The 27,866-nt window shown below is 40.5% G+C and overlaps 1 protein-coding gene across 1 annotated transcript in view; it reads left to right on the forward strand.

Moving 5' to 3' along the window:
• The window catches only part of PRICKLE2 (prickle planar cell polarity protein 2), a 162,866-nt gene that overhangs the window by 90,200 nt on the left and 44,800 nt on the right, over positions 1 to 27,866 (forward strand). Inside the window, exons 4-7 of the mRNA XM_032238880.1 lie at positions 1,410 to 1,547; positions 3,379 to 3,582; positions 10,024 to 10,210; positions 22,127 to 22,981. Coding sequence (XP_032094771.1) covers positions 1,410 to 1,547; positions 3,379 to 3,582; positions 10,024 to 10,210; positions 22,127 to 22,981 — 1,384 coding nt within the window. The remainder of the gene's footprint in view (positions 1 to 1,409; positions 1,548 to 3,378; positions 3,583 to 10,023; positions 10,211 to 22,126; positions 22,982 to 27,866) is intronic.

Raw genomic sequence — 27,866 nt, forward strand, 5'->3', positions numbered from 1 at the left:
CTTAGCATGTTTTTGATAATTCATTAGCCAAAGGCCTTAACATCATTACTAAAATCATAAGTTATGAGTTTTCCCTTTTCACAGATACATATACTACCTTGAAACTTCCATCAAATTTTTTGGTCAGTTGATATGTACATACATATAATTTCATAGCAATAGATATTGCGATGTAAGGTGAAACATGTTAACTAAGGAGTAAAGTTCTGTTGTTGCCGGAGACAAGGATAAAGTTCTGATTGGTGGACTAATAAGTCATAAATCCAAATTAGTGGTTGCCAAGAAGCTTGACTAATATTACATATTTTATGTTCATGCTTGTCATGGATGTATATTATTTTTAGGAAGATTTCAACATGATTAGCACAATTGTCTAATCATGGACAATTGTGTTAAGGGCTCCAGATCAAATGATGAATGAGTATTAAGTGATGGGCATAGGAACAATTTTTTTGACATTAAAAAAAAAGACCAGAAGAAGCATAGAAACATTAAACTCTACTAGAGCTCATATTGGTTGCATCCTATTTTCTTATTATTTTAAAGTGAAAAGTTGCCCAAATGCTCATTCTATTGTTTTTACAGATACTTTGTTTTTCCTTTTAAAAGTGTGTACTCCTAAAAAAATTAGTGTGCATTCCCAGTTAGCTCTGAACTTCTGAATATGATCATATAAGGAGAGGAATATAAGATGACTAAATCATGTTTATAGTAATCTAACTCTACCATTGCATGAAAGTAGATAGAAACACAGACTTAAACACATATGTATAGTAGCTAGGCAATTGACTCATAGACTGCTGTAAAACAGGCACTTTATATGATACTAGGAGCCCTGGTGGCGCAATGGTTAAATTGTAGCATTGCAAGCTGTCCACAACCTGGAGTTTGATCCTAATGGGGTCCTAAGTTGACTCAGACCTCCATCCTGCCAAAATCGGTTAAAATGAAGACCCAGATTGTTGGGGGGCAATATGCTGACATTGTAAACAAACCCTATGGAGCAGTGTATAAGTATAATTGCTATTGCTACTAATGTTTATATAATGGGAAGTGAAATAATTTTGTAATAACCCAAGAAAGGTATATGGCAAGACAGTTACAACAGGCATGTAGGGACCATGCAGGGGTGAGGTGGGGGGTGGGAAGTGAATACCTTGTATAAATGACCATTTTGCAACTGGTCTCGCCCCCCGATGGCAGTCATTTTAGGAATACCTAAGTATCTCACAGTAATAATTTTGTGTTTATATCTATCACCAATGTTCTCACAATGTCAAACGTTGCCATGGCACTCATATATTGTCTAATCCTGATTAAAAACTATTAATTAATCTTGCACGTTTGAAGAAAAAAGTAAGAACCACTGCTTTTAGTGAAAAGCAAATGATTTACTGCTTGATGTCCAGGTTCGATATTGTAACTCCCTGGATGAAGAGGAAAAGAGAGAACTCAAACTTTTCAGCAACCAGAGGAAGAGAGAGAACTTGGGCAGAGGCAATGTCCGGCCATTTCCCGTCACCATGACAGGAGCCATTTGCGAACAGGTAGACCATTCTCAGTAGGTTGTTGTTGTTGTTGTTCTCCTTTTCCTCCTTCTTCTTCTTTTTCCTCCTCCTTCTCCACCCCCACCCCCTCAGCATCTTATCACCATGACATGAAAACTCCTATGCACCATGAGAGATCAAAAGCCATAGCAATACATTATGGTAGCAAAAGACTTATTCTTCACTTTGACCTTGCAAAAAATTCTTATTAAAAATGTCCTCAGGGGTAGGAACATTAGGTGGTGTAGTTTTAGGGTGTGTGGCAGAGTGTTAGCTTAAGGCTGCTAATAGCCAGCTGCAGAAACAGTTTCTCTTGCATAATCCCCAGGGGAAAGGCTTCTTAGGGGGTGCATTGCTAGGCCAGAAAACCATTTGGAAGACAAAGGAGAAAAGGAATGCTTACATCAATTTGAGAAAGACTATTACATGTAGCATTCCCATCAGTATACGCAGAGGAGGGCTTTAGGTATCCTATAGAGACCAAATAGATTTTGTGGAGAAACCCTGGAACAAAACTCGGAATGCAGAATACTGTTTTCCACGTTTTTGCATTACAAATTGCAACATTGAGTGTTGACAGTTTGCATTTCAGATCTGATTAATATATTTATATTTAGTGGTGGCATGGTAAAAAACCATGTAATAAGATCATTCCAAATCTTACTTTCAATACCCAAGTTTCCAATTCCCAATCTGTGGGGGGGGGGGAATTAATCAAATATGTGCAATGATCCCTAGAGTGGATACCACAGTTTAAATTGCTAAGTATTTCAAGCTATCATCTCAGTAAATGTGCAGTGAGAAAGATATCAGAGGTTTTTCTCTGGAGGCCATACATACCACCCGTCAGAGTTGAATAAATTGCAGCGCTTGATGCCTTCTAGTACCTTCTGTTCCCAAGATGTAAATATTTAATGTTAAAAGTTCAACCACAATCTGAGATTGAAAGTATTGTACTGCAGTTTTATTTATTCGCCACATGTAGAAATCTCTAACCTAAATCAGTTAGTGGCTGGATTCAGACAACGCTGTTAACCAGGTCAGTAGTTTGTTTTAACCTTAGATTATTTTTATTATTTTATTTTAAGGTTAGCACATTAAGTGAACCCAATCCACTTGGTTAATTTAATTTATCCAGAAAGCAACCAGTTAATCATACGGTGTGAAATTACCAGAATGTAGCATAATTCTCCTGCCTCTCTTCCTCTTTATTTGAGGAGGGGACATATGCTAGACCCAAAGGTGTTATTTCCAAAAAGCAAATAGACTTTCTTGTGTTTTTTTTTCCTTTGAAAACTTTTCACTTCTCATCCAAGAAGCTTCTTCAGTTCTTGGATGAGAAACAAAATTTTTAAAAAGGAAAGTCCATTTGTCTTTGGGATAGCACCTTTGGGACAATCATGACCTGGATGATTGAGTATCTCCATAGAAATATAGTTGAGAACTCTCAATTTTCTTGAGTATTTATATCAACTATTCCCCAACTTCTCTAAGGGAAGAATAAAATAATTGATTCAGGATCTACCATTCTTGTTCCTGTTTGCTTGCTTTGAACTGGTTGAGGAGTGAATAAGCATTAATTATCCCATGGTAGATAGGAACTGTAAAGCCTTTCTGCAGTGTGTCTCAATTGCTTTTGTATCACCACAATCCCTATAATACTGTATTTGGAGAAAGGCTTGACTTGTGAATAACTAGAAAAGAAATTTGCTGATTTTTATCAGTGCATCACTTTGGCTTTTTCCAAATGCTGTCATTATTCAATGTTTTCTCGCCCGGAAGAATTGTCCGGAGAAGGGCTTCTCTTTAATTTTTCTATTTATCTTGACAGTGTGGAGGCCAAATCAATGGAGGCGACATAGCCGTCTTTGCATCCAGAGCAGGCCACGGGGTGTGCTGGCATCCATCGTGCTTTATATGCAGCGTTTGCAATGAGCTGCTGGTGGATCTTATCTATTTCTATCAAGACGGGAAGATTTATTGTGGCCGGCACCATGCAGAATGCCTCAAACCTCGGTGTGCAGCCTGTGATGAGGTAAGACCAGTCAGGCGTGTTTGGTACTGGGGAAGGGGGCTCGAATAAGTGGGTAAATCATGTCAGGGATCATGTGTTAGGTAGTAAATCAGTCTAGGCTTCGAGATTTGCCTTGCCAGTTTATCTTTGCATCTTGTGGTTTGCAAATGATGAAATGTCTGAGAGCTGCTCTACATATCAGCCCCAGTGGAGGCTTTTGGTTCTGACAGCCCATCCAAGTTTTCGTTGCTAAACAGCCCTCCACCCCCATCCTGCTGGTGCCTGGCCCTGTTCTCTTATATAAGCTAAGACTCCCACTGCTAACCACTCTTCTCTGGAACAGCCATTGCTCCAAAAGAATTTTTTTAAAAACATAATTGAACATGTTGCTTTTCGTTTTCCCCCTTCTTCCGCCTGCCTGTCTGCAGCTGGGAGGCGAAAGAGCAAGGAAAATTGCAGTACAGTTGGATGAACTTTATAAAATAAATTTAGGAAAAAGTTTTAAATTATACTCCTATTTTGTTACTGGAGAGTGTTACAATAACTTCTTATCTTGGTTATTCTCAAATGATAGGATTGGAAGTTTAAACCTGTTGAGATAACAGGATCTCACAAAAGACTCCCCTTGCAATCAGCCTCAATGTAAAAATAGCACTAGCAATAGGACTTAGACTTAGTGCTTTATAGCACTCTCTGGGAAGCTTACATAGTCAGGATTTTGTCCCCAATAAACTGGATCTTCATTTTACTGATCCCAAAAAGATGGAAGGCTGAGTCAACCTGTCAGGATCGAACTACAGGCTGTGGAGTCAAAACCTGTAAAGAAACCCCTGACATATGCCTGCAATGTAGCGTAAGCATTTAAGGAAATTATGCATTGTTGCTGCAGTCCCATAACCTGGAAAGACACAGCTTCTGCTATACGTACATAGCTATTAACTGAAAGAACAAAATGGTTTCTTGGTTACGATGCAAAACAAGCCGCTGAGAACACATGAATTCATTTGTTTATCAAACTGTTTATCAAATTTCTCACACGAACTAACTGTGGGCAGTGTACAACAATTGGCAACAATAAACATATAAAACATTTATTTAAAAGCATCTCTGGAGAAGAAAAATTTGGGTAGTATGACTTGTCTACATTTAGAATTTTCCCCATAAAATAAAGAGCCTGTGCTCTTTATTGAATTCCTGAATTGATGCAGAAGCTGATAGAACTTTATGTTTGGTGCCTGCGGGAAGTTCTTTTAATGTACTGATACCAAGAATGTTGCTTGCTCCTATGTCTTGTTAGATAGGAAGTAGGGCAATTGTCATAATGTGGGACAGACTATTTGTGCATGCTGATCTTTGCAGGGTGCTTCTTTTAATTATCTTTCCCCAAATCAATCAAGTAACTAGCATATGGAATGTGTGGGTGGCTATTGTTCACTTTCTCTTAGTTTTCTCTTTATTTCCCATGTTCTCCCTAGGAAGCGTATCACCATAGTCTTGTGTCATACATCTTAGCTTATACTTTTGTCTGCTTTCATGGGAGCAACATAAGGCTAGGTGTGGCCTAGATCTATCTGTCATCTTATGCTCCGTAATTCATGTAGGATTTATGATCCATGGTCTTCCTCCCTTCTGTTTCATCCTTTGTATTCTCAAGTGTTGTATTTATACTTGTTCCCATCTCCTGGCTTTTAGGAATCTATTTCCCATGGTTGAATGCAGCATCTGTCTCCTGAGGTAGACGTTCTGCATTTTTGGATGATGAGCTGTCCTGAATCAGGACAGAAGATTACCTAGGAAGCCTCCTGTTTCTTTCTTTTTTTATATAGTAATTGTATTAAAGGCTACAACATAAACATTAATACAAATTAAAAAAAGAAAAAAATAGAAGGTGCAGAAAAGAAAAAAAGAGAAATAAAAATAGAAAAGAAAGAAAAAATTAGAATGTGGTAAAGAAATAGATAAAGTAATGACTTCTCTTCACCACAAGTATAAACATTTTAGTAATTTATCACTTTTTTCTAAAAATATATTAAATGACTTCTTCCTATGTCTTGCCTCTTATCTATAAATAAATCCATACAGCCTCATCATCTGCAGTTCTTATGTCAATAAAAGTTTATTAAGGATAACAATAGATAACAGCATACACATTTTAACTTTGACCATATAGGCCAACTTTATATTCCTTCTTTTTATTTTTTATAATCTTGATTTTTACTCATTTCAAATGTATTCGATTTATTTTCATTTTTTTTCTCTTTGTCCTGATTTACAAAATTCTTTGAAGCTTTAACAAAGCTCTTGTAAATCCAGGATAGAAAAATTATCCAGGTCACTGTCTTGTTAGTTGTATATCATTTTCCATTATTAAACATCAACCGCTTTCTTTAGTATGTCCATTGTAATATCCATGTCATTCTTAACAGAAATCCACTGTGAAATCAGTCTTAATATTGTTCAGATTGTCTTCCGTAACATCTTTTGAGCACAGCGGTAGACAGTCTGAAAATTAATTTCTGGGACCACTGTTGAAAAATATCCATCAGTAACTCCAATGTTAAAATACTTTGCTTCATTCTGAATTTGTAAGTCAAGTTTGAGTGTTCTTCTTTCATTGTAATCATTACCGTATTTTTCAGAGTATAAGATGCACCTTTTTCCTCCCTAAAAGAGGGTGAAAATTAGGGTGAGTCTTATACACTGGCCCCAATCCTTTGGCTTTGCCTCCCAGTAATTTACCTCCTTGCAGCAAACAGGGGCTTGTGGAGGCTGCAATAGGCTATAGTAATCCCTGCAGCCTGAAACAGCTGATGATAGGGAGAAATTGAAACTGAAACTTGCAGTTTGCTCCATGAGGCAAATTGCTGGGAGATAGAGGCAGTTTTTTTTTCTTGTGCTAGCCAGGCTATTTGCTGCAAGGAGGTAAATCAATAACTATAAATGCCTATAGAATGTTCAAATTATTATACTTACTTTTTAAAGACTGCTTTATTATTGTTCTAGGCAGGTTAACAAAATGAAGAAGCTTTTTAAAATAAATGCTTGATCTGAAGAGGCCCAGTGCTGTTGGATCTTCTTTTAAATAACAGAGAATAACTATACTTCCAGAAAGCACATCAGTTTTAACAGCATCTGTACAAGTATAGTCTGAAATGTAACACTACAACCAGTGTATGTTGTCTATATTGTTTGCTGTTTGTTGCAAGGAGGCAAATTGCTGAGAGGCAGAGGCAGATATTTTCCCCTTGTTTTCCTCTCCAAAAGCTAGGTGCGTCTTATACCTGGGAGTGTCTTATACTGCAAAAATATGGTCATTCCTTTGAGTTCCCTCTAGTGACAAGTTTTAAAGCCGTAATTTTTTTAAAAAAATCCAAAACAAAAGCATTTTCCTACAAGAAGGATTATTTGTAATTAATTACAAAATCTTATTTTAAATTCATCTGGACCCTTGGCTGATATGTAACTTTTAATCATCCTTTTGCTATTTATTCCACCCTACCTCCCAATAATTTGGGCTTAAACCTATATTTAAAACTTATTGCATTAAAGTTTGAAGGTTAACTGATTTACCGGAAAATCATTTAACAAGCAATTTCCAAAAATGATTAGAAAAGGAAGTATGCAGACTTAATGTGTTTTGAAAGGTGCCAACAGCAGTTTGAGCAAGATGGTTACTTCCTCATTCTCTCTATCTCTAAATGGCCAGAAACCACAATCATGCAGTCTCCTCTCAAGGAACAGCTGTCTGGTGCACTTGTGGGTGACCTCAAGTCCTCTCCTTATCTAGAGAGGAATTATCAATGAGCAGGTGTAGTCGCCAGCTCTTCATTCCCTCATGATCACCAACTCCTTTTTTTAGCGGGGCCATCTTCAGTTCACCATTTCTCGAGAAGTTGCAGCTTCCTGTTCTTTTTGTTGATCGAATAGACATCTCTGAACACCTAAATACCCAGAAGTCAAAGTATACAAGCTTATATGTAGTCATCACAATTAGTAACCATTGGTGGTAGTTTTGTTGATAAAAATGCATGTAATACCAAATGCTCTTTATCATACGGAGTTGTGTGCTGACATTAAGGAAGGGCCAAGTTTAGAATTAAAACTATGCAAAAGGTTCAATCAGAGGAAGCTCTCTGGTTTTGACATTTGATCTTGAATTTCTCAATTATTAATTAATTAATTAATTATCCCTATTAATCACACAGCAGTGGTCCTCATTAGCCTGCAGTTGCAAATGCTTGAGTCCTCCTTCTCTCTCCCCCCTTCTCCGCAGCCTCCCTCCCCCCCCCCACCCGGGGCAGGCCTGCTTTGGAGATGAATAAGCCTTAACCACAGTCAGGGCTTGTATCCTGGGAAGTCCATCTTGGTCTTCTCTTATTACAGGAGCATGTTTCTACATTCCATTTGCTAAACAAGGAATGTGCCATTTCAAGTTACATGTTATTCTGGAGCCATATATAGCCATTTCCACAGCAACTACGTGATCGGTTTATGCTGCAGAGGCAGTGAAAGAATTTGCTGTATCAAGAAGCCGAAGCAGAAGGGTCTTGAAGCAGCCCTAACTGGAAAAAAAAAACCAAGCCAGATAGATGGTGGGAGAGCAATGCCTGCAGAAGCAAAATAATAAATTTGATACAGTTTTACAGAGGAATGATTAAATCAGTTATTTTTACTTCTCTAACTATCCGGTTTGATACAGCAACCAAACAGGACAGATGCAGAGTCCAACGGACAGTTAGACCTGCAGAAAGAACAATTGCAACCAGCCTGCCTTCCATATGTTGCACAGGTCAGAAAGAAGGCTGAGAAAATATCTACAGACCCCTCAGATCCTGGACATAAACCATTTCAACTCTTCCCCCTCGGGACAATGCTATAGAACATTGCATACCAAAACAACTGGACACAAGGACAGTTTTTCCCCTCATGCCATCACTCTGCTAAACAATTCTTACAGGGCAGTCTAATACCTAGGTATACTTAACCATGTACTGTGGCTGTGGTATTACTATTTCTCCTTATTATCTTTTTTACTCCCCCTCCTTTTATTGGTATTATTGTTGTTAATAATAATAATAATAATAATAATAATGAAACTGTTGATCACATACTCAGCTGCTGTAAAAAAATCGCGCAGACTGATTATAAATTGCGGCACAATTCAGTAGCACAAATGATCCATTGGAATTTGTGCAAAAATTATAATATTAAAGCAGCAACAAACTGGTGGGAACATCAGCCTGAAAAAGTCACCGAAAATCAGATGGTCAAGATCTTGTGGGATTTCCGTATACAAACGGACAAAGTACTGGCGCATAATACACCAGACATCACACTAGTTGAGAAAAATAAGGTCACAATCATAGACATCGCAATACCAGGTGATAGCAGGGTCCCCGAGAAGGAACATGAAAAAATCGCAAGATACCAGGACTTAAAAATCGAAATTCAACGACTATGGCACAAACCAGCAGTGATAATTCCAGTGGTAATTGGCACACTGGGTGCTATACCAAAAGCACTGGAATTACATTTAAAACAGTTAAAAATTGACAAAATCACCATCAGTCAAATGCAAAAAGCCTCACTGCTTGGATCTGCACGCATATTACGAAAATACGTTACGACGTCCTAGGCCCCTGGGTGGGGCCCGACTAGTAACCAATGCCAAATCCGGCGAAACAACTGGCCGCTGTGATACAATTCTATAATAATAATAATATCTTTTATTCACCGAACATGAAACTCAATCAACTGAACATTCAAAAAGCATCACAAGTACCATTGACTGGTGCTAATGGCTGATATGGGTTGCTGCTATGGTGTTCCAAGTAGCACTTTTTTTTTCTTTTTTCTTCTTTTTGCAGTTCTGCTGGTGTTATTGCAGGAAACTGCATTTCTTGGTGTGTTTTGTAAAATTTGTGGACATGGTACCAAGTGCCCCGATGACAATGGGTATCATCACTGTTACATGTTTCATCCATAGCCATGTAGTTTCGATGGCCAGGTTGTGATATTTCATAATTTTTTCCAGTTCTTTTTCTTTGACTCTGGCATCTCCTGGTACAGCGATGTCAATAAACTGTATGGTTCTTTACTTATTATTTATTATTTTATTTTATTTATTATTATGTATTATTATTCATCGCACAGCTAGCCAAATGTTCAGACTGGGTTTGGCATTTTGTCTACCTATCGAGTCCATACGAAAGACCTTGGATAGGCAGATCTGGATGTTTGATAGTGTTACAAATATCGTTGCAGGATGGAAGCTGTTGCCAAGTAAAGCTGTGTTATGCAATTGACTGTGTTATTATGTTGCGTTGCATATACACTGAGAGCTTCTGTTCCAGAGACAAATTCCTTGTGGGTCTAATCACACTTAGAGTAATCTATTCAATTCAGTTCAGTTCAGTTCAATACATATAAATAAATCCTGATTCCTCCTTTTGGTTTTCACAGATTATCTTTGCTGACGAATGCACAGAAGCTGAAGGAAGGCATTGGCACATGAAGCACTTTTGCTGTTTTGAATGTGAAACTGTGCTGGGCGGCCAGCGGTACATCATGAAGGAAGGGCGTCCGTATTGCTGCAACTGCTTCGAGTCCTTATATGCAGAGTATTGTGACACCTGCGCTCAGCACATCGGTAAGGGAGCTGTTTCGAAACGCCACCTTTTGCTGCCAGTTGGCTGTTTTGAAGTGGGAAAGTCTCAGCCCTTGATGTGAAACAAAAACACTATTTTTTGTGTGCAGAACCCAAAACATGATAGGGCCTGTCAATATACCGTTGCATTATATTGTTTAAGGTGATGTGCGCCTGTAGGCTAGCGGTTGAAACTGTTGTGTTTTAAAAGTACATGACAGGCCCTGGCATTTGCTTCTGTCAAGCCTGCAGTAACTCCTTGGCAGATGTATACAGGCACCTAGCTGGGTCCATAGTCTAGATGCTGGCACCATTGCTTTTGGCAGAAATCAGCTGAAGCCAATGCCAATCACTGGTGGGTCTCCTTTTTGCCTCAATTGAAAGAAGCCAAAGATGTTTCCAACCCCATCAGAGAAAAAGAGAGAAAGAGCAGGGGGAAGAAAAAATGGTCAGCAAGCGAGCAAGGAATAAGTATGTTTAGAAAGAAGATGGCCTCTCGAACCCATAATAGCATAATACTCTGCTCAGAAAATATTTTACTGCTATTCAGAAGCCAGCTGTGAAGTAAAGGTTACCTTTGAAAAATGCAAGGGGGAAGGGGGGAGGCAGGAAGGATGGATGGATTTTTTCAAGTATGTGATACATGACAAAAACAAAATGCTAAATCCCAATTAAAGATTGGGAGCTAAGATTTGAAATACACGGACACAGGTCCTTCTGAGTCCTTTTTTTTCTGTGACACTTAGAGGCTCACAACCAAATTCAGTGACATACTGTTCGTCATAACAATATCCCAGTGTGGGGCAGAAAGGAAACAAAGATGCTTGTTTAAACCCTGCCTCCTGAAAGTAATAACAAATGGATTATTCCAATATTATTTCTTCCAATGAAGTGATTTATCACTGTCCCACTTATTCCACTATTTGGCAAGAAGAAAATGCCCGCCTTTGCTTTTCAGTTTATAATGTAGCTTGAGAAAGCTATTCATTTCTTTGGAAAAATGTCCAGTTCTGGGTGTGGTTCATTAGAATTCCATTGATGAACTAAAAGTCTTGTGACTGAATATTTTAGTGTTCTGAATTAACAGCCATTTTCTAAGATAGAATTGAACTTATAGACATGAGGAGTTGCTTATACTGTCTTTAATTCATGAGTCCATCTAGCTCAGTATCACTGACACAGACTAACAGCTGCTTTCCCAGTTATCAAGTAGGAGTATTTCTAAGCTTTCAAGGATAAAGGCAATTACATTCAAGTTGCCCATCCTGGGGAAGGAAGAAGGAGTTTGTGATGAAGCACAAGCCTTCCACAACTATATTCTCTCACTGAGCCATGGTCCCTCCATTGGAGCATATTGTTATGAAGACAGAGTCAGCCAATTTGAATGTAAATGAACTGAAGAAGCTTCTTGGATGAGTAGTGAAACCATCTTCAAGGATAAATAAAGAAAATCCAGTTGCCTTTTGAAAAAGCATCTGGGACAACTATGACCTGGATGACTGAGAATATCCTAAGATATTTAGTTAATGGAAAGTTGGTGTCGTGGTATTCTGCCCATCTGAACTTTCTAGTATTCAAAAGCAATTAAATTCAAGTTGGCCATCCTGGGCTAATGGGAAAGAAGAAGGAAATTGTGATGAAATACCATCCTTCTAGCAACTAGAAGAAAGGCATGGCCCAAGATTAAACCCAACTGTCTGTATAATTAACATTTTCCCTCTATCAGTTGAAAAAAAATGGTAGAAGGTATTTCTGCTTTCCCAGATCCTTGACATAGTTTTGTAAATATACATTGCTCCTGTGTCTATTGCACATAATCATTATCCTTTTTAAAAGTCTATTTATAGATAGCAATGTTTTATTTTCCAGTTCCTTGATTTTGATTAGCAATGGGCGGTGGGTTTTTAAAAATTAGAATATACTGTTATATTCAATCCAAAAGAGATTTCCAGTGATACTAGCTGTGTGGGAATACCTACGTATGTTAAGAGGGGGAAAAGGGATTTTAATGAGTGGCTCAATAGTATACTGTTTAGATGGTATAGATCGGTGTTTTTCAACATTGGCAACTTTAAGAGATGTGGACTTCAACTCCCAGAATTCCCTAGCCAGCTGGCTGGGGAATTCTGAGAGTTGAAAGTTCATTTCTCTTAAAGTTGCCAAGGGTGAGAAAACTGGCAAAGATTATTTGCAGTGAAGAACAGTGGAAGAGTGGGGTTGTTAGCACAATCTTGGTCTGCCTTCTGTTGAAGGAGCATAAAATGTTACAGCATTCAAAATGAGTGAAAAGCTTTAGAAATCCTATGTTTAAATATAGTATCTTACACCTGGAGAGCAAGAGTCAATTAAATTCAGTGGGACTTAGTAGACAGTAAGCACATCTAGCTAGCAGGATAATTTAGGAACAAATAATGGTGAAAAGGGAAAAAAATCATCCTGCTAAATCTTTCAGCCATTAGAATTGAGACAAGCTATAATTATGTTATTAAAATAAAACATAAATATCACAATTTCACCTATCGGGAACAATGGCGCCTCTAAACAGTTTCAAAAATAACTCTCTTCCCCCAGAAATATGAACACACATTATTATGAGGATGCTAGGATTTTGCGTTATTTGCCAGAATGACTAAAGCTGTAGTCTAGCAACATGCAATATGCTGCAAGCTCCACCCGTTTAATGCATGTATGCAGCGTTGCAGTGCATGTAGAAAAGAGGCGGAGCTTGTATCACAATGCTGTACCTCTGTTTTTTTATTTCTGCCCCACTCTGAGTTCCCTGTGGGTGCCACCTTCTACTCTACTATATGAAACAATATGCACACCCATTTCAATAAGAAACTTCATCGCCACAGCCAACATGTTTCTGTTGAAGTTAATAGAAACCAAATTTTACATGGACATCAAGGAAATTAAATGGGCAAACTGACTTAATTTTCTTTCGAAGTTGCTCCATGCCATTTTTTGACTAATGTTACATCTAGCATGCCTTACCAGCCTTAATATATTGCGAATTTAATTTGAATTAAAATCAGCCTTCAGTGAACTCAGGCTTATTATGAATATAGTGGCCCAGTACTTTGTATTACAGCGTTTATATGTGTGTCACTCCTGGTGACTTTCAGGATAAGTCCCTGCAGTTTTCTAGGCAAGATTTTCAGAAGTGGCTTCCATTGCCTACTTCCTAGGGCTGAGAGAGAGTGACTGGATATCCTATCCTCTTTTGCCAATCATGGCAATCATTTGGCTAATCATGATGGCTGAAGATCATTGCAATTATAGTTCAAGACAGCAGAGGGCAGATTGCATGCTATCTACTTTTTTCCATGAATATTTAGAATTTATCCAAATGGAACTAATTGTGGAATAGTGGGTAATAGTACAACCCACCTGTAGAATTAAAGGGTAGACATTTCCTAATAATAATAAGACCTGGCTCTCCCAACAGGCCTGGGGATAAGTCCTTAATTTGCCCCACCCGAGTGTTGAATGTAGAATGCATGTCGTGTTTTTACTACTTATTTTGTTTATATATTGTTTATTTTGTATTGTACCCCCTTCCTAATGGTTGTAAGCCACCCTGAGTCCCCTCAGGGAAAAGGGCGGCCTATAAATCTTAATAAATACCAAAAAAAAAACAAAAAAAAAAACAAATAATAGAACAGGTTATTCTTAAGCAGATGATCAGTATGTATTTGTTCTAGATGCAAAAACTGAGCTTTCATCCTATTCAAATACTTTATTTCTTAGTTCATCCTCAAAATATCTTCTATCGCCAACTTATTTTTTTTTCAAAACAAGGAATACCTGATTTGCAGCAAAATAGAACTTTAAAAAAAAATTGTGTGTTAGTATGGGTATATGTCTGTTATGGATGAGGGCCAGTGTGGTAGAGTGGTGCTGGTTTGGAAGTGAGGTCCTTGTCCTCCCTTAGGGATAGAAGCCAACTTGGGGACAATTTATTTTCTCTTAGCCTTAGAAAAACATTTAATTACCAAGTTTCACTGAACCAGCGTGGTAGATTATAATCCATAACTTTCAATAAAGGGATTGTAGTGGATTGTCTTGGATGGATGGATATTCATTCCAGTTTTTTCATCATCCTCTGCAGTTCCTTTATGGAGCATTATCTTGCAATTTATAAAGGATTGAATATCCCATTCACAATGAGTTATCCTATTGGTAGTGTAAATTCTCAGAAGGGATTACCACAATGGGAAAAGAATATAAGAGAGATCAGAGTAAGTATAGGAAATGTCAACATACTTCAATATTCTCTGCCAAAAAATACCCAAACCAAATGATTTCTAGTCACTCATAACCAGAAGAATGTTAACATGCTAATGGAAAATGGCACTTTTTCACCAGGTCATAAGATGTCCAACAAGGTACTAGACAAGAGCAGAATTTAAGTACGAGACATCTTGGTGCCTATATGTCATAAGAACATCCAGCTATAGATGTGCCAGAGCTGAAACACAAGTTTGATGCTACAGAGATGATATGGGAAGTGTCAGAACCTTAGAGAAAGGCAAACATCCTGTTGTCGGAGCAAACATCAAGACTGAACCTTGATATTCAGGGAATCAGAGAATTAAAGTAGATTGGACTGGATCCTTTCCCACTGAGCGTCAGATCTACTGTGGATAAGAATATCATATAGAAATGGAGAAGCCATTATTTTTTACAGAAGGGTATAAACTGAGCTCAGATACATCCCCCTCCAAAATAATAAGATGACTTCAATAAGTAACAAATGTTATGATGACCCAGATCTAGGCTTTATCCACCAATATGGAGGGTGGTACTATCTTCTTCAACCTTTCACTACTAATAAAGAAAAAAATGTGTTCCAAATCACGATTTAGAACCCATGTAAAAGTGATGAAGTTTGTTTTGGAACTTAGTAATTCATTTACTAGCTTTTTAATTCAGGACCATATTGATATACTTTGTTAAATAGTCTTTCATTCCTTCCTTCTTTTTTTCCTTTTTCTCCCTTGCCTTTCTACGTTTCCCCTTTCAGATTAAAAAAAATCCTATTCATGTTATGTTCTTATTCATATTATTAAAATTCATATGAGATTCAGCTGAAACTTTCAGTTCTGAACAGATTAATATATGAGGTACAATACTGGCCAAATGAAATAATTAGAAATGCTTCATTGTGCAACCTACCCTGGAACATTTCAGGACTGAATTGTGGTTTGGAACTCTCTTTTGCTGCAAGGAAAGAAGTAACATAATACCATGGCCATTAACATTATTTGTATTAAATCTTTGCATATGCTGGAGGAAGTAGTACCATTATTATTCATCTGTTTTGACTATCTGTCTCCTGTTCTTATGAGCGTGCCAACAATCTTTCTCCCATTTAGGGGAAAGTAAGAGAAACTGACAAATTAAGGTTGGGCAAATATTCATTAACATTTCTGCTAATGGAAAGTTCATTTAATTTACAGACTATCTAAAAATACTTTATTCTTTATACCCTGATTTGTGAAGTCATTAGTTATTATGAGGGATGAAAACTTATTTCTAGATGTTTGGTTCACTTCTTGAACTTACAGCTCTTGGATTTATCTGTTTTCCATTTTATTTATTGAATTAATATGCTGGCCTGTGACTGTTGAGTGACTTTCCTGAGCAGTTGACTTTCCCAAAGATGCTTTTTCAAGAGGCATCTGGACTTTCTGGTTTTTTGTTGTTGTTTTTTTGAAGATGTTTCGCATCTCATCCAAGAAATGTCAGGGTTCCAAGAAACATCCCCAATGAAATAAAACTCCAAGGACTGGAATTCCTCAAAGTTTCACTTTATTAAAGATGCTTCTTCAGCTCTGACTGAATGCTTTCCTCACCATCCACTCAGAGCTGAAGAAGCTTCTTGGATGAGAAGTGAAACATCTCCAAGTGCTTCAACAACTCTCTAAAAGGATGCAGATTACCAGCTGTCTGCAAGGAATATAAAACCTTCCCCTTCCATTCCCCACTATCTTGTCAGAGCTGAAGAAGCTTCTTGGATGAGAAGCAAAACATCTTCAAAAGAAAAAACAAGAAAGTCCTGTTGCCTTCTGAAAAAGCACCTTTAGGAAAACCATGATCTGGATGACTGAGAATCTCCATAGACAAACAGTTGACTTGTTACCAATGTTAAGGTGACCAGACGTCCCGCTTTTGGCGGGACACCCCCGCTTTTTAATGCATTTTCCCGCGTCCCGCACGCTTTTTTAAAAAGCACGCTTTTTTTGGCGCTCGCAGCTCCCGCCCATCAGCTGCTAGCTTGCTGGGCTGGCTCATTGTTCTGTTCTATCTGCTACCTACAAATTTAAGCCAGCCCAGCCTGCCGCTCACTGATTTAATTGGCCAGGACTCCAGCCAATCAGTGAGCTGGCTGGGATGGAAAATTTTCCATCCCAACCAGCTCACTGATTGGCTGGACTCCTTAGCCTGAGGACGCCTGCGCGAGTCTCCATTTTCCTTTCATCTTTTGGGGTTGCAGCTGCGCTTGTTGGTGAGTAATCTAATCTAATTCTAATCAGAGAATTTTCCGCTCGCCGCGGCAGGAGGAGAGGGTGGGGGCAGCGGCAGCCGCCCGCACAGAACTTCCCCTCGCTTCCGGGGCTCCCGCCGCCCGGCAGAAGCCCCTGAAGCGCGTGGAAGTTCTGTGCGGGCGGCTGCCGCTGGCCCCACCTCTCCTCCTGCCTCTTCGTGAATGGGATCGCCGCCTCCGAGAGCGTGGGGGCAGCGGCAGCCGCCCGCAGAGAACTTCCTCTCACTTCCGGGGCTCCCGCCGCCCGGCAGAAGCCCCTGAAGCGCGTGGAAGTTCTGTGCGGGCGGCTGCCACTGGCCCCACCTCTCCTCCTGCCTCTTCGTGAATGGGATCGCCGCCTCCGAGAGCGTGGGGGCAGCGGCAGCCGCCCGCAGAGAACTTCCTCTCGCTTCCGGGGCTCCTGCCGCCCGGCAGAAGCCCCTGAAGTGCGTGGAAGTTCTCTGCGGGCGGCTGCCGCTGCCCCCACGCTCTCGTTCTTGCAGAGAATTAGCCTCGGCTGCTGAAGGGATCGGGCCGCCACTTTAACTTTCTCCTCCTCCTCCTCCCCTTCCGCCCTCAGCAAGAGAAACGGCAGCCCGCCCGGGGAACGGACACTTTGGCAGGGCTTCCACAGCGCTGTGGAAGCCCTGTCAAAACGCACGTTTCCCGCCTCGGCTGCTGAAGGGATCGGGCCGCCACTTTAACTTTCTCCTCCTCCCCTTCCGCCCTCAGCAAGAGAAACGGCAGCCCGCCCGGGGAACGGACACTTTGGCAGGGCTTCCACAGCGCTGTGGAAGCCCTGTCAAAACGCACGTTTCCCGCCTCGGCTGCTGAAGGGATCGGGCCGCCACTTTAACTTTCTCCTCCTCCTCCTCCCCTTCCGCCCTCAGCAAGAGAAACGGCAGCCCGCGCGGGGAACGGACACTTTGGCAGGGCTTCCACAGCGCTGTGGAAGCCCTGTCAAAACGCACGTTTCCCGCCTCGGCTGCTGAAGGGATCGGGCCGCCACTTTAACTTTCTCCTCCTCCCCTTCCGCCCTCAGCAAGAGAAACGGCAGCCCGCCCGGGGAACGGACACTTTGGCAGGGCTTGCACAGCGCTGTGGAAGCCCTGTCAAAACGCACGTTTCCCGCCTCGGCTGCTGAAGGGATCGGGCCGCTACTTTAACTTTCTCCTCCTCCTCCTCCTCCCCTTCCGCCCTCAGCAAGAGAAACGGCAGCCGGGCTTCCGCCACGCCCCCGCGCCGCCGCTTTTTCTTCTTCCTCGGCCTTCCCAGTTAGCTTGCTTGAAGCTCCAAGGAGGCGGGAGGAGGGTCGCAGGAGTGGAAGTGGGGGGAGGTCTCCCCGGCCGGGAACAGCTGAGAGGCTGCCGGCCCCTTTCGCAGGAAAGTTAACTTTTCTTGGCGAAATCCTGCCCCCCCCCCCCCCCGCGTGGTTGAGTGGTCAGCTGTCCTCTTCCCGTAAGCCGCCCGGAGTTACCTTTGTGTGAGGTGGGCTGCCCTATGCATTTGCGTGTGTGCGCTGGAGAGAGAGTGAAAAAGAGAGGGAGAAATAATTATATTAATTAGATAGATCAGTCTTTTTCCACCTTGGAGACTTGAAAGTGTGTGGACTTCAACTCCCAGAAAGGGAGTTGGGAGAAAGGGAGAAAGGAGGAGAGAATGAAAGGAAGATGGAAAGAAGAAAGAGGTAAGGAGAGAAAGAGGGGGAGAGAGAGAAAGAGGGGGAGAGAGGGTAGAAAGGGGAAGAGGAAGAGCAGGAGTAGGAGAAAGGTAAGGGAAGAAGGAGGGGAAAGGAGAGCAGGAAGGAAGAAAGTAGAGAAGGGAGGAAGGGAGAAAAGAAAGGGAAAATAAGGTGGTGTTATAACAGGAGGAAGGGATGGTAAACAAAGCAACCCAAACTGTATATTATAACCTATTAAATGAAATAATAAATGTATAAGAATGATAAATGTTAAAACACTTGTAACCAAATGACATGCTATATGTGATGATGGGTTTTTTTCTTTTTGTTTTGTTTTGTTTTTATTGTTGTGGGTATGTGTCGTCTATGTAACAAAAAAAATAAAAAAAAGTTGATAGGCAAGAGGAAGGAGGAAGGAAGGAAAAAAGAAAAAGAGGGAGAGAGGAAAGAAGAAAAGATGGAACTAGAAAGGAAAGAAGGGAGGGAGGGAGGAAAGGGGAAGACAGGGAAAGAGCAGAAAGACAGAGAAGGTGAAGGTAGATAGGCAGAAGGAAGGAAGAAGGAAGAAATAGGAAAGGAGGGAAGGAGGAAGGAACAGAAGCGAAGAAATGGAAAGAGCAGAAAGACAGAGAAGGTAGATAGGCAAAAGAAATGAAGCTGAAAGAATGGAAGGAGGAAGGAAGAGAAAAAAGGAGGAAGGGAGTGAGTGAGGAAAGAAGAGAGGATGGAAGGAGAAAGGAAGGAAGAGAGGGAAAGAGCAGAAGACAGATAAGGTGAAGGTAGATAAGCAAGAGGAATGAAGGAAGAAGTGAGGAGTCTCGAGGAGGGGAAAAACATTTAGTGACCAAAGTTACAATGGCATTGAAAAAAGTGACTGATGACCATTTTTCACACTTAGCGACCGTTGCAGCATCCTCATGGTCACGTGATCAAAATTTTGTTTGGCAACAGATTCGTATTTATGCTGGTTTCAGTGTCCTGGGGTGACCTTTTGACAAAAAATATTTTTTTTAATCAAGGCCCCCCCCTCTGAAAATCTGGTCACCTTAACCAATGTTGATGGCTAAACTAACATGTTTAATGAATAAGTCAACATAATTGGCAACAGTCCAGCTGTTTAAACCTATTTGTAGATATATATTTATTTTGGTGTACTAGTTTTGCATAAAATTGCAGGTTTTTACTAGTCCATTCAAACTTTTGTTAGCCTTTTGAAACAATTTAAAGAAACATAATTGTTACTCACTCTGGACAAACGGAAGGATAATTAGTTTTAGGCCCATTTTGCAGTCTATTGGGGATAGTTTTCTCATTGTCACAAATTTGCATGTGTTTGATTAAGTGTCTTTTTACCAATTATTTGGGTAAAAAGAAATTATTATCATTATTATTATTATAAAAATGATGTCCCCATTAATATAAGTAACGGAATTTAGGAGATAGACTCTCTGAAGAGCAGTGAGGATAAAATTGATTCTGCAAGATGAACAGTTATAATAATTACTGACTCATTTCTGTTAATAATTGGGCTAGATCTATTGACTCACAAATAGCGTTGTCTGCCAGGAACAAAGATTAGGGATGTGACAGAACGATTTTCAAGATTTACCAAGTTCATTGACAGTTATCCCTTCATGTTAATCCAAACACGGGAGAAATGAAGAGCATGCATTCAGTTTATGTACACATTCATTAGCTGGCTTCCCACATCATGCTTAGTCATTGTGGCAATTTTGTTTGTTTATTTTGGCTTAGCATGTTGTGCGAACTCAGCCATTATGGTTTGTAATGCATAGATTACAGTTTAGTTTGCCATAAAAACTTAGCTAAATAATTGTTTTTCAACAGTTAGCAAATCATAGCTTAATGGTATATGAAGTACTGACTTCTCAATCTTCTCAGGTGCCCATCCTTCTGTGTCACAGTGGATCACTGGAAAGTTAGCTTCAGATCAACTCTGTAATTCAATGATCATGATCAACTTAACACAATTATATTTTACATATAAGTTGGTCAGAGAAGTTTATTGCACATTTCTAACCAACAGCTCATTCTGTAATGTATCAGGATCTGCTGAGCACAATTTATGCTAGCAGCTGCATTTCAGCTTTGAGTAGTCAACTGGTGATCACTTTCCCAAACATACTGGTGTCAAGTTCTAGACAGGATTGACATGGCAAAGGCAACAACTAAAACTGAATCAATTAATTAGTTAATAGGAACACTTCCCATTGACTTGACCTAGCTCTGATTAAAGCTTACTCCTCCACTTCCTCAAGCTAATGTTAGACCATAATTTTTCAATATCAGTTTAGATTCGAAATCCTGAGTTCATATCGTCATATCATCACGCACATCTGCAGGATGTCAGGTGGGAAAGTTTGCCTATTGCCCTTTACAAATACATCCCCCCTGAGGTCTGAGAATGTAGCTTTTTTTTTTTTTTTGGCTTTACTGCAAAGTAAAAAAACACTGGACTAAAGGGAGGTGCCAAGGAGTTGTGTTAATTTCATGAACAGCTGGCCTGACCCATGACAGGTAAGCTTCAGGATCCTTTCTGATTGAAAACAGTATTTCTCATTGTTGAAATGCCAATTGGCCTAATTCTTTTTAATAATCCCCAAGGGGTTGTGAATGATGAGCAAGGCACATTGTATTTTTCTTTTCTTTTTTTCCTGCTGTTTCATGGCAGAAGATTAATGACAACGCTAGCAAATGGGATAATTCTCTGAAGGTTCCATTTTCTTTCTGCATGAGACAGATAGGCTAAAAAAAAATGATGATTATTAATTTTTTTGTGCTCTGGAACATGGTATAAATCCAGAGCAAAAAATTTGGTGATGAGTTCATGTTCTGAATGCTTTTTCTCTGAAACGGGATGTTAAACTATAATATTCCAGAAAAGCCACATAGAGTTCTGATAGGAGAGAATATATTTAGCTCCAGGTTGAACTGTGGAGTCCTTGGTGCTCTCTGAACTTGTTTGTTTGCTTGAAGATGTTTTATTACACTGATGTTGTATAGTTGTATATTAATGTAATGTCTGCAAACAAACAAGCTCAGGGACCCCCATGGACTCCACCGGCTATAGAATACTTGTAATATAATTTCAACCAAAAAAAATCACTATTGAAACTTACCCAAAACTAGACTGTATATATTGTGAAATAGTGGAACGATGTGATCAACACATTCTGCTTCCCCATATAGACTCTTCTACCTATAGAAATATTTTGCTCTCTATTACAAATGTTCCATTTTTGGATGTTCATGGGCATGGAAAATTTCCTGGGTAAAAGAACTGCATGTACTGCCTGATGCGCTTAAGGAATAAATTGGATCAGACCCCCTTTTTGAATTATAGTAGAATAACAAGAGAATGTCACAATCATGATAAATATTACTACTCTTTGCTTAGTACAGGGGTGTCAAACCCATCATGTGGTGTATAGGGACTTTCTTCCCCTTTGTTAAACCGGGCGGACGCCCAGCCAGCACGTGATGCCTGGTCAGGCATGTTGGCCACACCCGCCCAGCATGTGACACATCCGGGCCAGGAGTTTGACCGTCCTGGCTTAGTAGGTACAGTGGAGGGACGTAATAGGTACATAGTAGGTACAATGGGGGAAAAATAGCTTGCTAAATGTCTCATCTGGTTTGCTCCAAATTGATAGGCACTTATGGTATTTCTCTCCCTTCTTATCTAAAGGCATCGACCAGGGTCAGATGACGTATGATGGCCAACACTGGCATGCTACAGAGACCTGCTTTTGCTGCGCCCAGTGTAAGAAATCTCTGCTTGGCCGACCATTCTTGCCAAAGCAAGGGCAGATTTTTTGCTCCAGGGCGTGCAGCATGGGAGATGATCCAAACGGTTCAGATTCATCAGACTCTGCCTTCCAAAGTGCCAGAGCCAAAGAATCCCGGCGTAGTGCTAAGATTGGGAAGAACAGGAACAAAGGAGAAGAGAATGCCAGCAGCCAGAGTAATCAATTGCAGGTGACCTCCAGCAGACTGTCTGCAGATGTGGACCCTCTGTCTTTGCAGATGGACCTGCTGAGTTTGTCCAGCCAAACTCCGAGCCTAAACAGGGACCACGTATGGAGAAGCAGAGATGAACTCTACCACTATGGGAACAAAATGGATCAAAGTCCATCGCAAAGCCCTTTGCAGCTGCTCAGTCAGTGTAATGTCAGGACGCCCTACAACCCAGCACAGACGCCAGGTCCTCCACAAGAACTGTGGGGTAAACATTTCAACAACCCAAAGAGAAGCTCCTCTCTAGCCATGAAAGGACATGGTGGCAGTTTCATTCAGGAATGCCGAGAAGATTATTACTCAGGAAGGCTACGTTCGCAGGAGAGTTACAGTGACATGTCCAACCAGAGTTTTAGTGAAACCAGAGGGAGTTACAAGTATGACCAAGAAGAAGACAGTACCATGACGGAGCAACATTGTCGGACCAGGCATCCACTCAGTGCACTGAAATTCACTGAAAAATTGTCACGCACAGAACAAACTCCTCGGGGTTCAATGGAGTCACTGGCTCTTTCCAATGCAACAGGTAAGATCTGTGTGTAATACTGTTAGAGTATATAATATAATCTGTGTATAATACTATTATTAGTGTAATAGTGTAATCAGTGGTGAAATGTAATTTTTTTTGCCACTGGTTCTGCGGCTGTGATTTGGTGTTGGGGCGGGGGGAGTCATGTGACTGGGTGGGGATGGCCAACTTTTTTTTCACTTTTTAAACCATTTTTTTTCCTGTGGGTTCGGGCAAATAGGCAGGAAAAAATACTTTTAAAATTGAAAAAATAGCTTTTGATGATCACGCAGATTGACAATGCACACCTTCCTATCCTTGACAATAATTATAATAATAGGCAAAGGTTCCCCTTGCACATATGTGCTAGTCATTCCCGACTCTAGGGGGCGGTGCTCATCTCCGTTTCAAAGCTGAAGTGCCAGCGCTGTCCAAAGACGTCTCCGTGGTCATGTGGCTGGCATGACTCAACACCAAAGGCGTACGGGAGCTGTTACCTTCCCACCAAAGGTGGTTCCTATTTTTTCCACTTGCATTTTTACATGCTTTCGAACTGCTAGGTTGGCAGAAGCTGGGACAAGTAACAGGAGCTCACTCCGTTACATGGCACTAGGGATTTTAACCATCGAACTGCCGATCTTTCTGATCGACAAGCTCAGCGTCTTAGCCACTGTGTACCTATGCCATCCTTGACAATAATTATAATAATAATAAATATCAAAATAAACTTATGATCCCTGAGGTCATCCGAAATCTGTTCTCTGGGATAACTGTTCTATCTACTGCTTTATGGTAGGTGCTACTGTACAGTCATCAAAGCTATGGCTATTATTACATGGTTAATGCTTGAGAGAGTTTGATAGAGAGTTATGCATCTGAATAACTCTGAATAATGATTGGAGGGAGAGGGAGAGAGAAGCAATGTAATAATCTCATTCAATTATTCTGCATCAAGATCGTAAGGAGAAGATAAAGAACTACTGGCAAATAGCAATGATACAACTTGCCTAGTCTGGCCCACTGACTTTAAGCAGAACTCTTCCACAAAAGCTCTGCCTATGTGCTGAAGCTTTCTTTTACTCCTCCTCCCTCTGCTGCATCCATACCCTACTTTTCTCCTTCATGGAGGATAAGAGAAATCAGCTGGCATATTCCCCGAGTGTGAGATCATGTTAACTTGCCACTAACCCATGTTCCCTGTTTGAAGATTTGTTCTTTCAATTAAGCTCTTGTTCTCAGGCACTTGGAAATAAAAATGTATTTATGCAATGTAAGGAAATCATTATCAAGGCATTTCGCCTGTCACGAGAGTAGAAAGATTCCCCTTCTCTTTCACTAATTGTAGAGCAGCGGTGTCAAACTCACATTGTCACGGCAGCATCATGTGACGAATCGGGGCTTTCCCCCCCTTCGCTAAACGGGGCGTGGGCATGGCCAGTGTGTGACGCATCCGGCTTGCGGGCTGCGGGTTTGACAGCTTGCTGTAAAGATAGTCCTAAAATGAACCTCAATTTTCTCTTTGAATTCCCTGATATTGGTTTGGTTTGGTTTATTGGATTTGAAACCATACTCTAATAGTATTGCATTATTTCATTAATAATACTCTAATAATATTACACTCAGGGGTGAAATCCTCCCATTCGGCCAAACTGGTAGGGACGATTGCCGTTGGTTCTGCGAACCGGAAGTAAACCGCTGCTTTGTGCCTCAGACAACAAAGCAATTTGGCCTGCCTTGGGGTACTTTGCAGGTCAGGGGGGGGGCAGTGTTCGCTTGGTGCTCAACCTTTGCAGCAAAACTTCTTGCCTTGTTTTTGATCAAGTGAAGCGAAATGAGGAAGAGAAAAATCCATACCCTGCATGTTAATTCAGAAGGAAAAGGAAAATATTGGATCTTTGAGCAATGCTCAGTGAAAGAAATCGATCCTTGGTGGGATAGGCAGGAGATGTGAGGGAATTGGAGGTCCGTGTGAATGTCTGCGTTTGCACATTTTTTGATCACGTTGAGTCAAACTTGGGTAGGCTTTAAAGCAAGTTGTGGTTTCATGCAGCTTCGTGCCTTAGTTTTTCTTTCGTGAATATGGATTTTGCTCTGCAACTTTCATAGGTTTAAAAAAAAATGTATGAATTTTTTCTATTTCTACCAAGAGGCTACAACTGAAAAACAAGGAGGATTCTCATTTAGCAACAGAAAATTTGGGCTCCATTGTGGTCATAAGTTGAGGATTACCTCTAGTGTATTTATCTTTTATCTATTTTATCCTGGAATTATATCCAATATGTCAGGCCTGCAGCCATCTTTTCTTTTGGATCTCTGGCCTGCCACACTTTCTATTATTCTACTATGCATTTTCTATTGTGGGAAAATGGGAGGGGGGATTGTAAGGAGTTACATACTATGTAGCCATAACAAAATTCTTTCTAGAAAGCCAAGGTCATCCTTTGTCTTTGCACCTCTGCACCTGGAAACAATGAAGGATGAGCCTGCGGTACTTCTGCCAGCAAAAATGGAACTCAGGAGGGCCGCTGGCTGCCGCATTTTCACTGGCAGAGGGTTGCAGGAGGCCATTGCAGCCAAAAACAGAGCTCGGGAGCCCGTTTTTACTGGCAGAGAGCTCGGGCCTCCACAGACACCCCTGCCACGAGTGACATTGAGTTGGCCATGCACCTCCTGGCCACACACACACACCCATGCCCTGCCAAGGTCAAACACAACCCTCAATGAAATTGAGTTTGACACCCCTGCTGTAGACTGTTGAGTAGTGACCTCTGCCCACCCAGCATGGACATCAAATTGTGCGTGTCAAAGGTGAAACACATTTATTTATATTCCTTTAAAGCGGGATAAGAAGGGTCAGCAGAAAAGTTGTAGATGCACACTTTTAAAAAGAACTAATCTCTCCAATAAAACAATTTCAGTCCATTACCGTAAAAAATATATAGATCTTGCCCGAGGAGTAATAAAAATAACATTCTGGGTTTGGCTTTTAACTGATAAGAGTATATATAGATATGTATCTTAAAATTGGCATTGTCAGTTTGGGAGCTAAGAGATAAACGATGTACCATTTAAGATAGGCTGGTTGGAGGAAGGGAAGTAGTCTGGGGCTGTGAAATTAATCTTTTGAAACGGCATTTTAACAGAAGGGAAATGGGTGATGGAGTGGACCAATGAAAGAGCTGGCTTAGATTTGGCTTATTTGTCATGCCAACATCTGGTGCTTTTATTCCTTCTCCTGAAGGAGATGGCATTTCTGAGCTTCTTCCCAAGTCAGGTGAATCCGATGGCAGCACAACCATGATAATTGGCAATATAAGTGTCCAGAAATTGCTGTCATAACTCAGTAGCTGTCATGGTGAATGCAACAATTCCATAGCTGGGTCTTTTTATTTACCTGATAAAACACAGGGAGGGAGGGAGAGAGAGAGAGAGACACTCTTAAAGGAGCAGTCATTGTAATAGAAAGGAGAATATCCTTGATTGCAGGTAATATTATTTGAAGAGGAAAAGCCAAATGCAGATTATAAAAACAGATAAAATATAATACAGCACAGGTAGTCCTCGACTTACAACCACAATGGAGCCCCAAAATTCTGTTGCTAAATGAAACAATTGCTTTGCCCCATTTTACAACCTTTCTTGCCACTGCTGATAAGTGAATCATTGCAGTGATTAAGTTGGTAACACAGTTGTTGGGTGATTCTGGCTTCCCCCTTGACTTTGCTTGTCAGAAGGTAGCAAAAGATAATCACATGACCCCGGGACACTGCAACCGTCATAAACATGAAACAGTTACCAAGCATTCAGATTTTGATCATGTCACCATGGAGATGCTGCAACGGTCTTAAGTGTGAAAAATGGTCATCACTTTTTTCAGTGCCGTTGTAACTTCAAATGGTCATTAAATGAATGGTTATAAGCTGAGGACTATATAACTTGGATGTCTTGGGGCAGCTTAAAATGTCTCCAAACTCCAAAAATAAGGAATCATTTCATAATTAATTGAAACACGCTGTTTGGAACATTTTTGCTAGTAATAGTAAACACTGCAGTTTAAATAGGCTTTTACTTCCGTGGAAATAGAGGTATCAGAGGCCATCAAACAGTCCAAGTCATACAGGGATAAGACAGTCAGTCATCAATGTCTTTCAGTTAAGGGATAATCCAAATAATATAGTCCAGTATCATATAATGAGTCCGGTACTCAAAGTTTGCTAGCAGTTGCAAAACTTACAATAGCTCACAGCACTTTCTAATAGCCAGCTTCTAAAACACTCAGATCAGATCAGCCCAGCATCTAACAAACAGAGAGCTAACAGTCATTCTGGCTCCCTTGTTAATAGGCACCTGAAATGTTAATTGTTGGATTGCAAATACTGAGGCCAGCCATTTTTGTGGTTGTAAGAGCCAGTTTTCCAGCCATGGCTGTTGTTGCCACTCACATATATAATCTGTTTTGCTATTTTTGTTGCTGCCCGTCCACTACAGACAGAATTGCTTTGCTGAAATCCTGACCACCTACAACATTTGATGAAATGCTTTGCTTCTCGAAGCTGCATCTGTTACCTTTCTGATATTCAATCCAATTATAGTGGGGGGGAAAGAATCAAACTCTTGTCTGTCTGTCTGTCTCTTCCTGCCTGCTTGTTTGCAATCTTTTCCTAGTCTTGCGTGAGCTCTTGTGGTGTCAAAGGATGTTTGTGATTACGTAAAGCTCCTGAGAATAGAATGCTTGCAAATAATGTACCTGATTAAATAACAAGAGGTGTATTAATAAGAAACTTTACATAGGATACAGGAATAGAATCTGATGTTGAAGCTGATGAGACAATGGTCTCTGATAAGTCTGGGAGGGTTTTTTCCCCTAATTTTGACACTAGTAATGAGTATAGAAAGGGACGTG

The sequence above is a fragment of the Thamnophis elegans genome, chromosome 2, assembly GCF_009769535.1.
Source record: "Thamnophis elegans isolate rThaEle1 chromosome 2, rThaEle1.pri, whole genome shotgun sequence".
Taxonomy (NCBI): domain Eukaryota; kingdom Metazoa; phylum Chordata; class Lepidosauria; order Squamata; family Colubridae; genus Thamnophis; species Thamnophis elegans.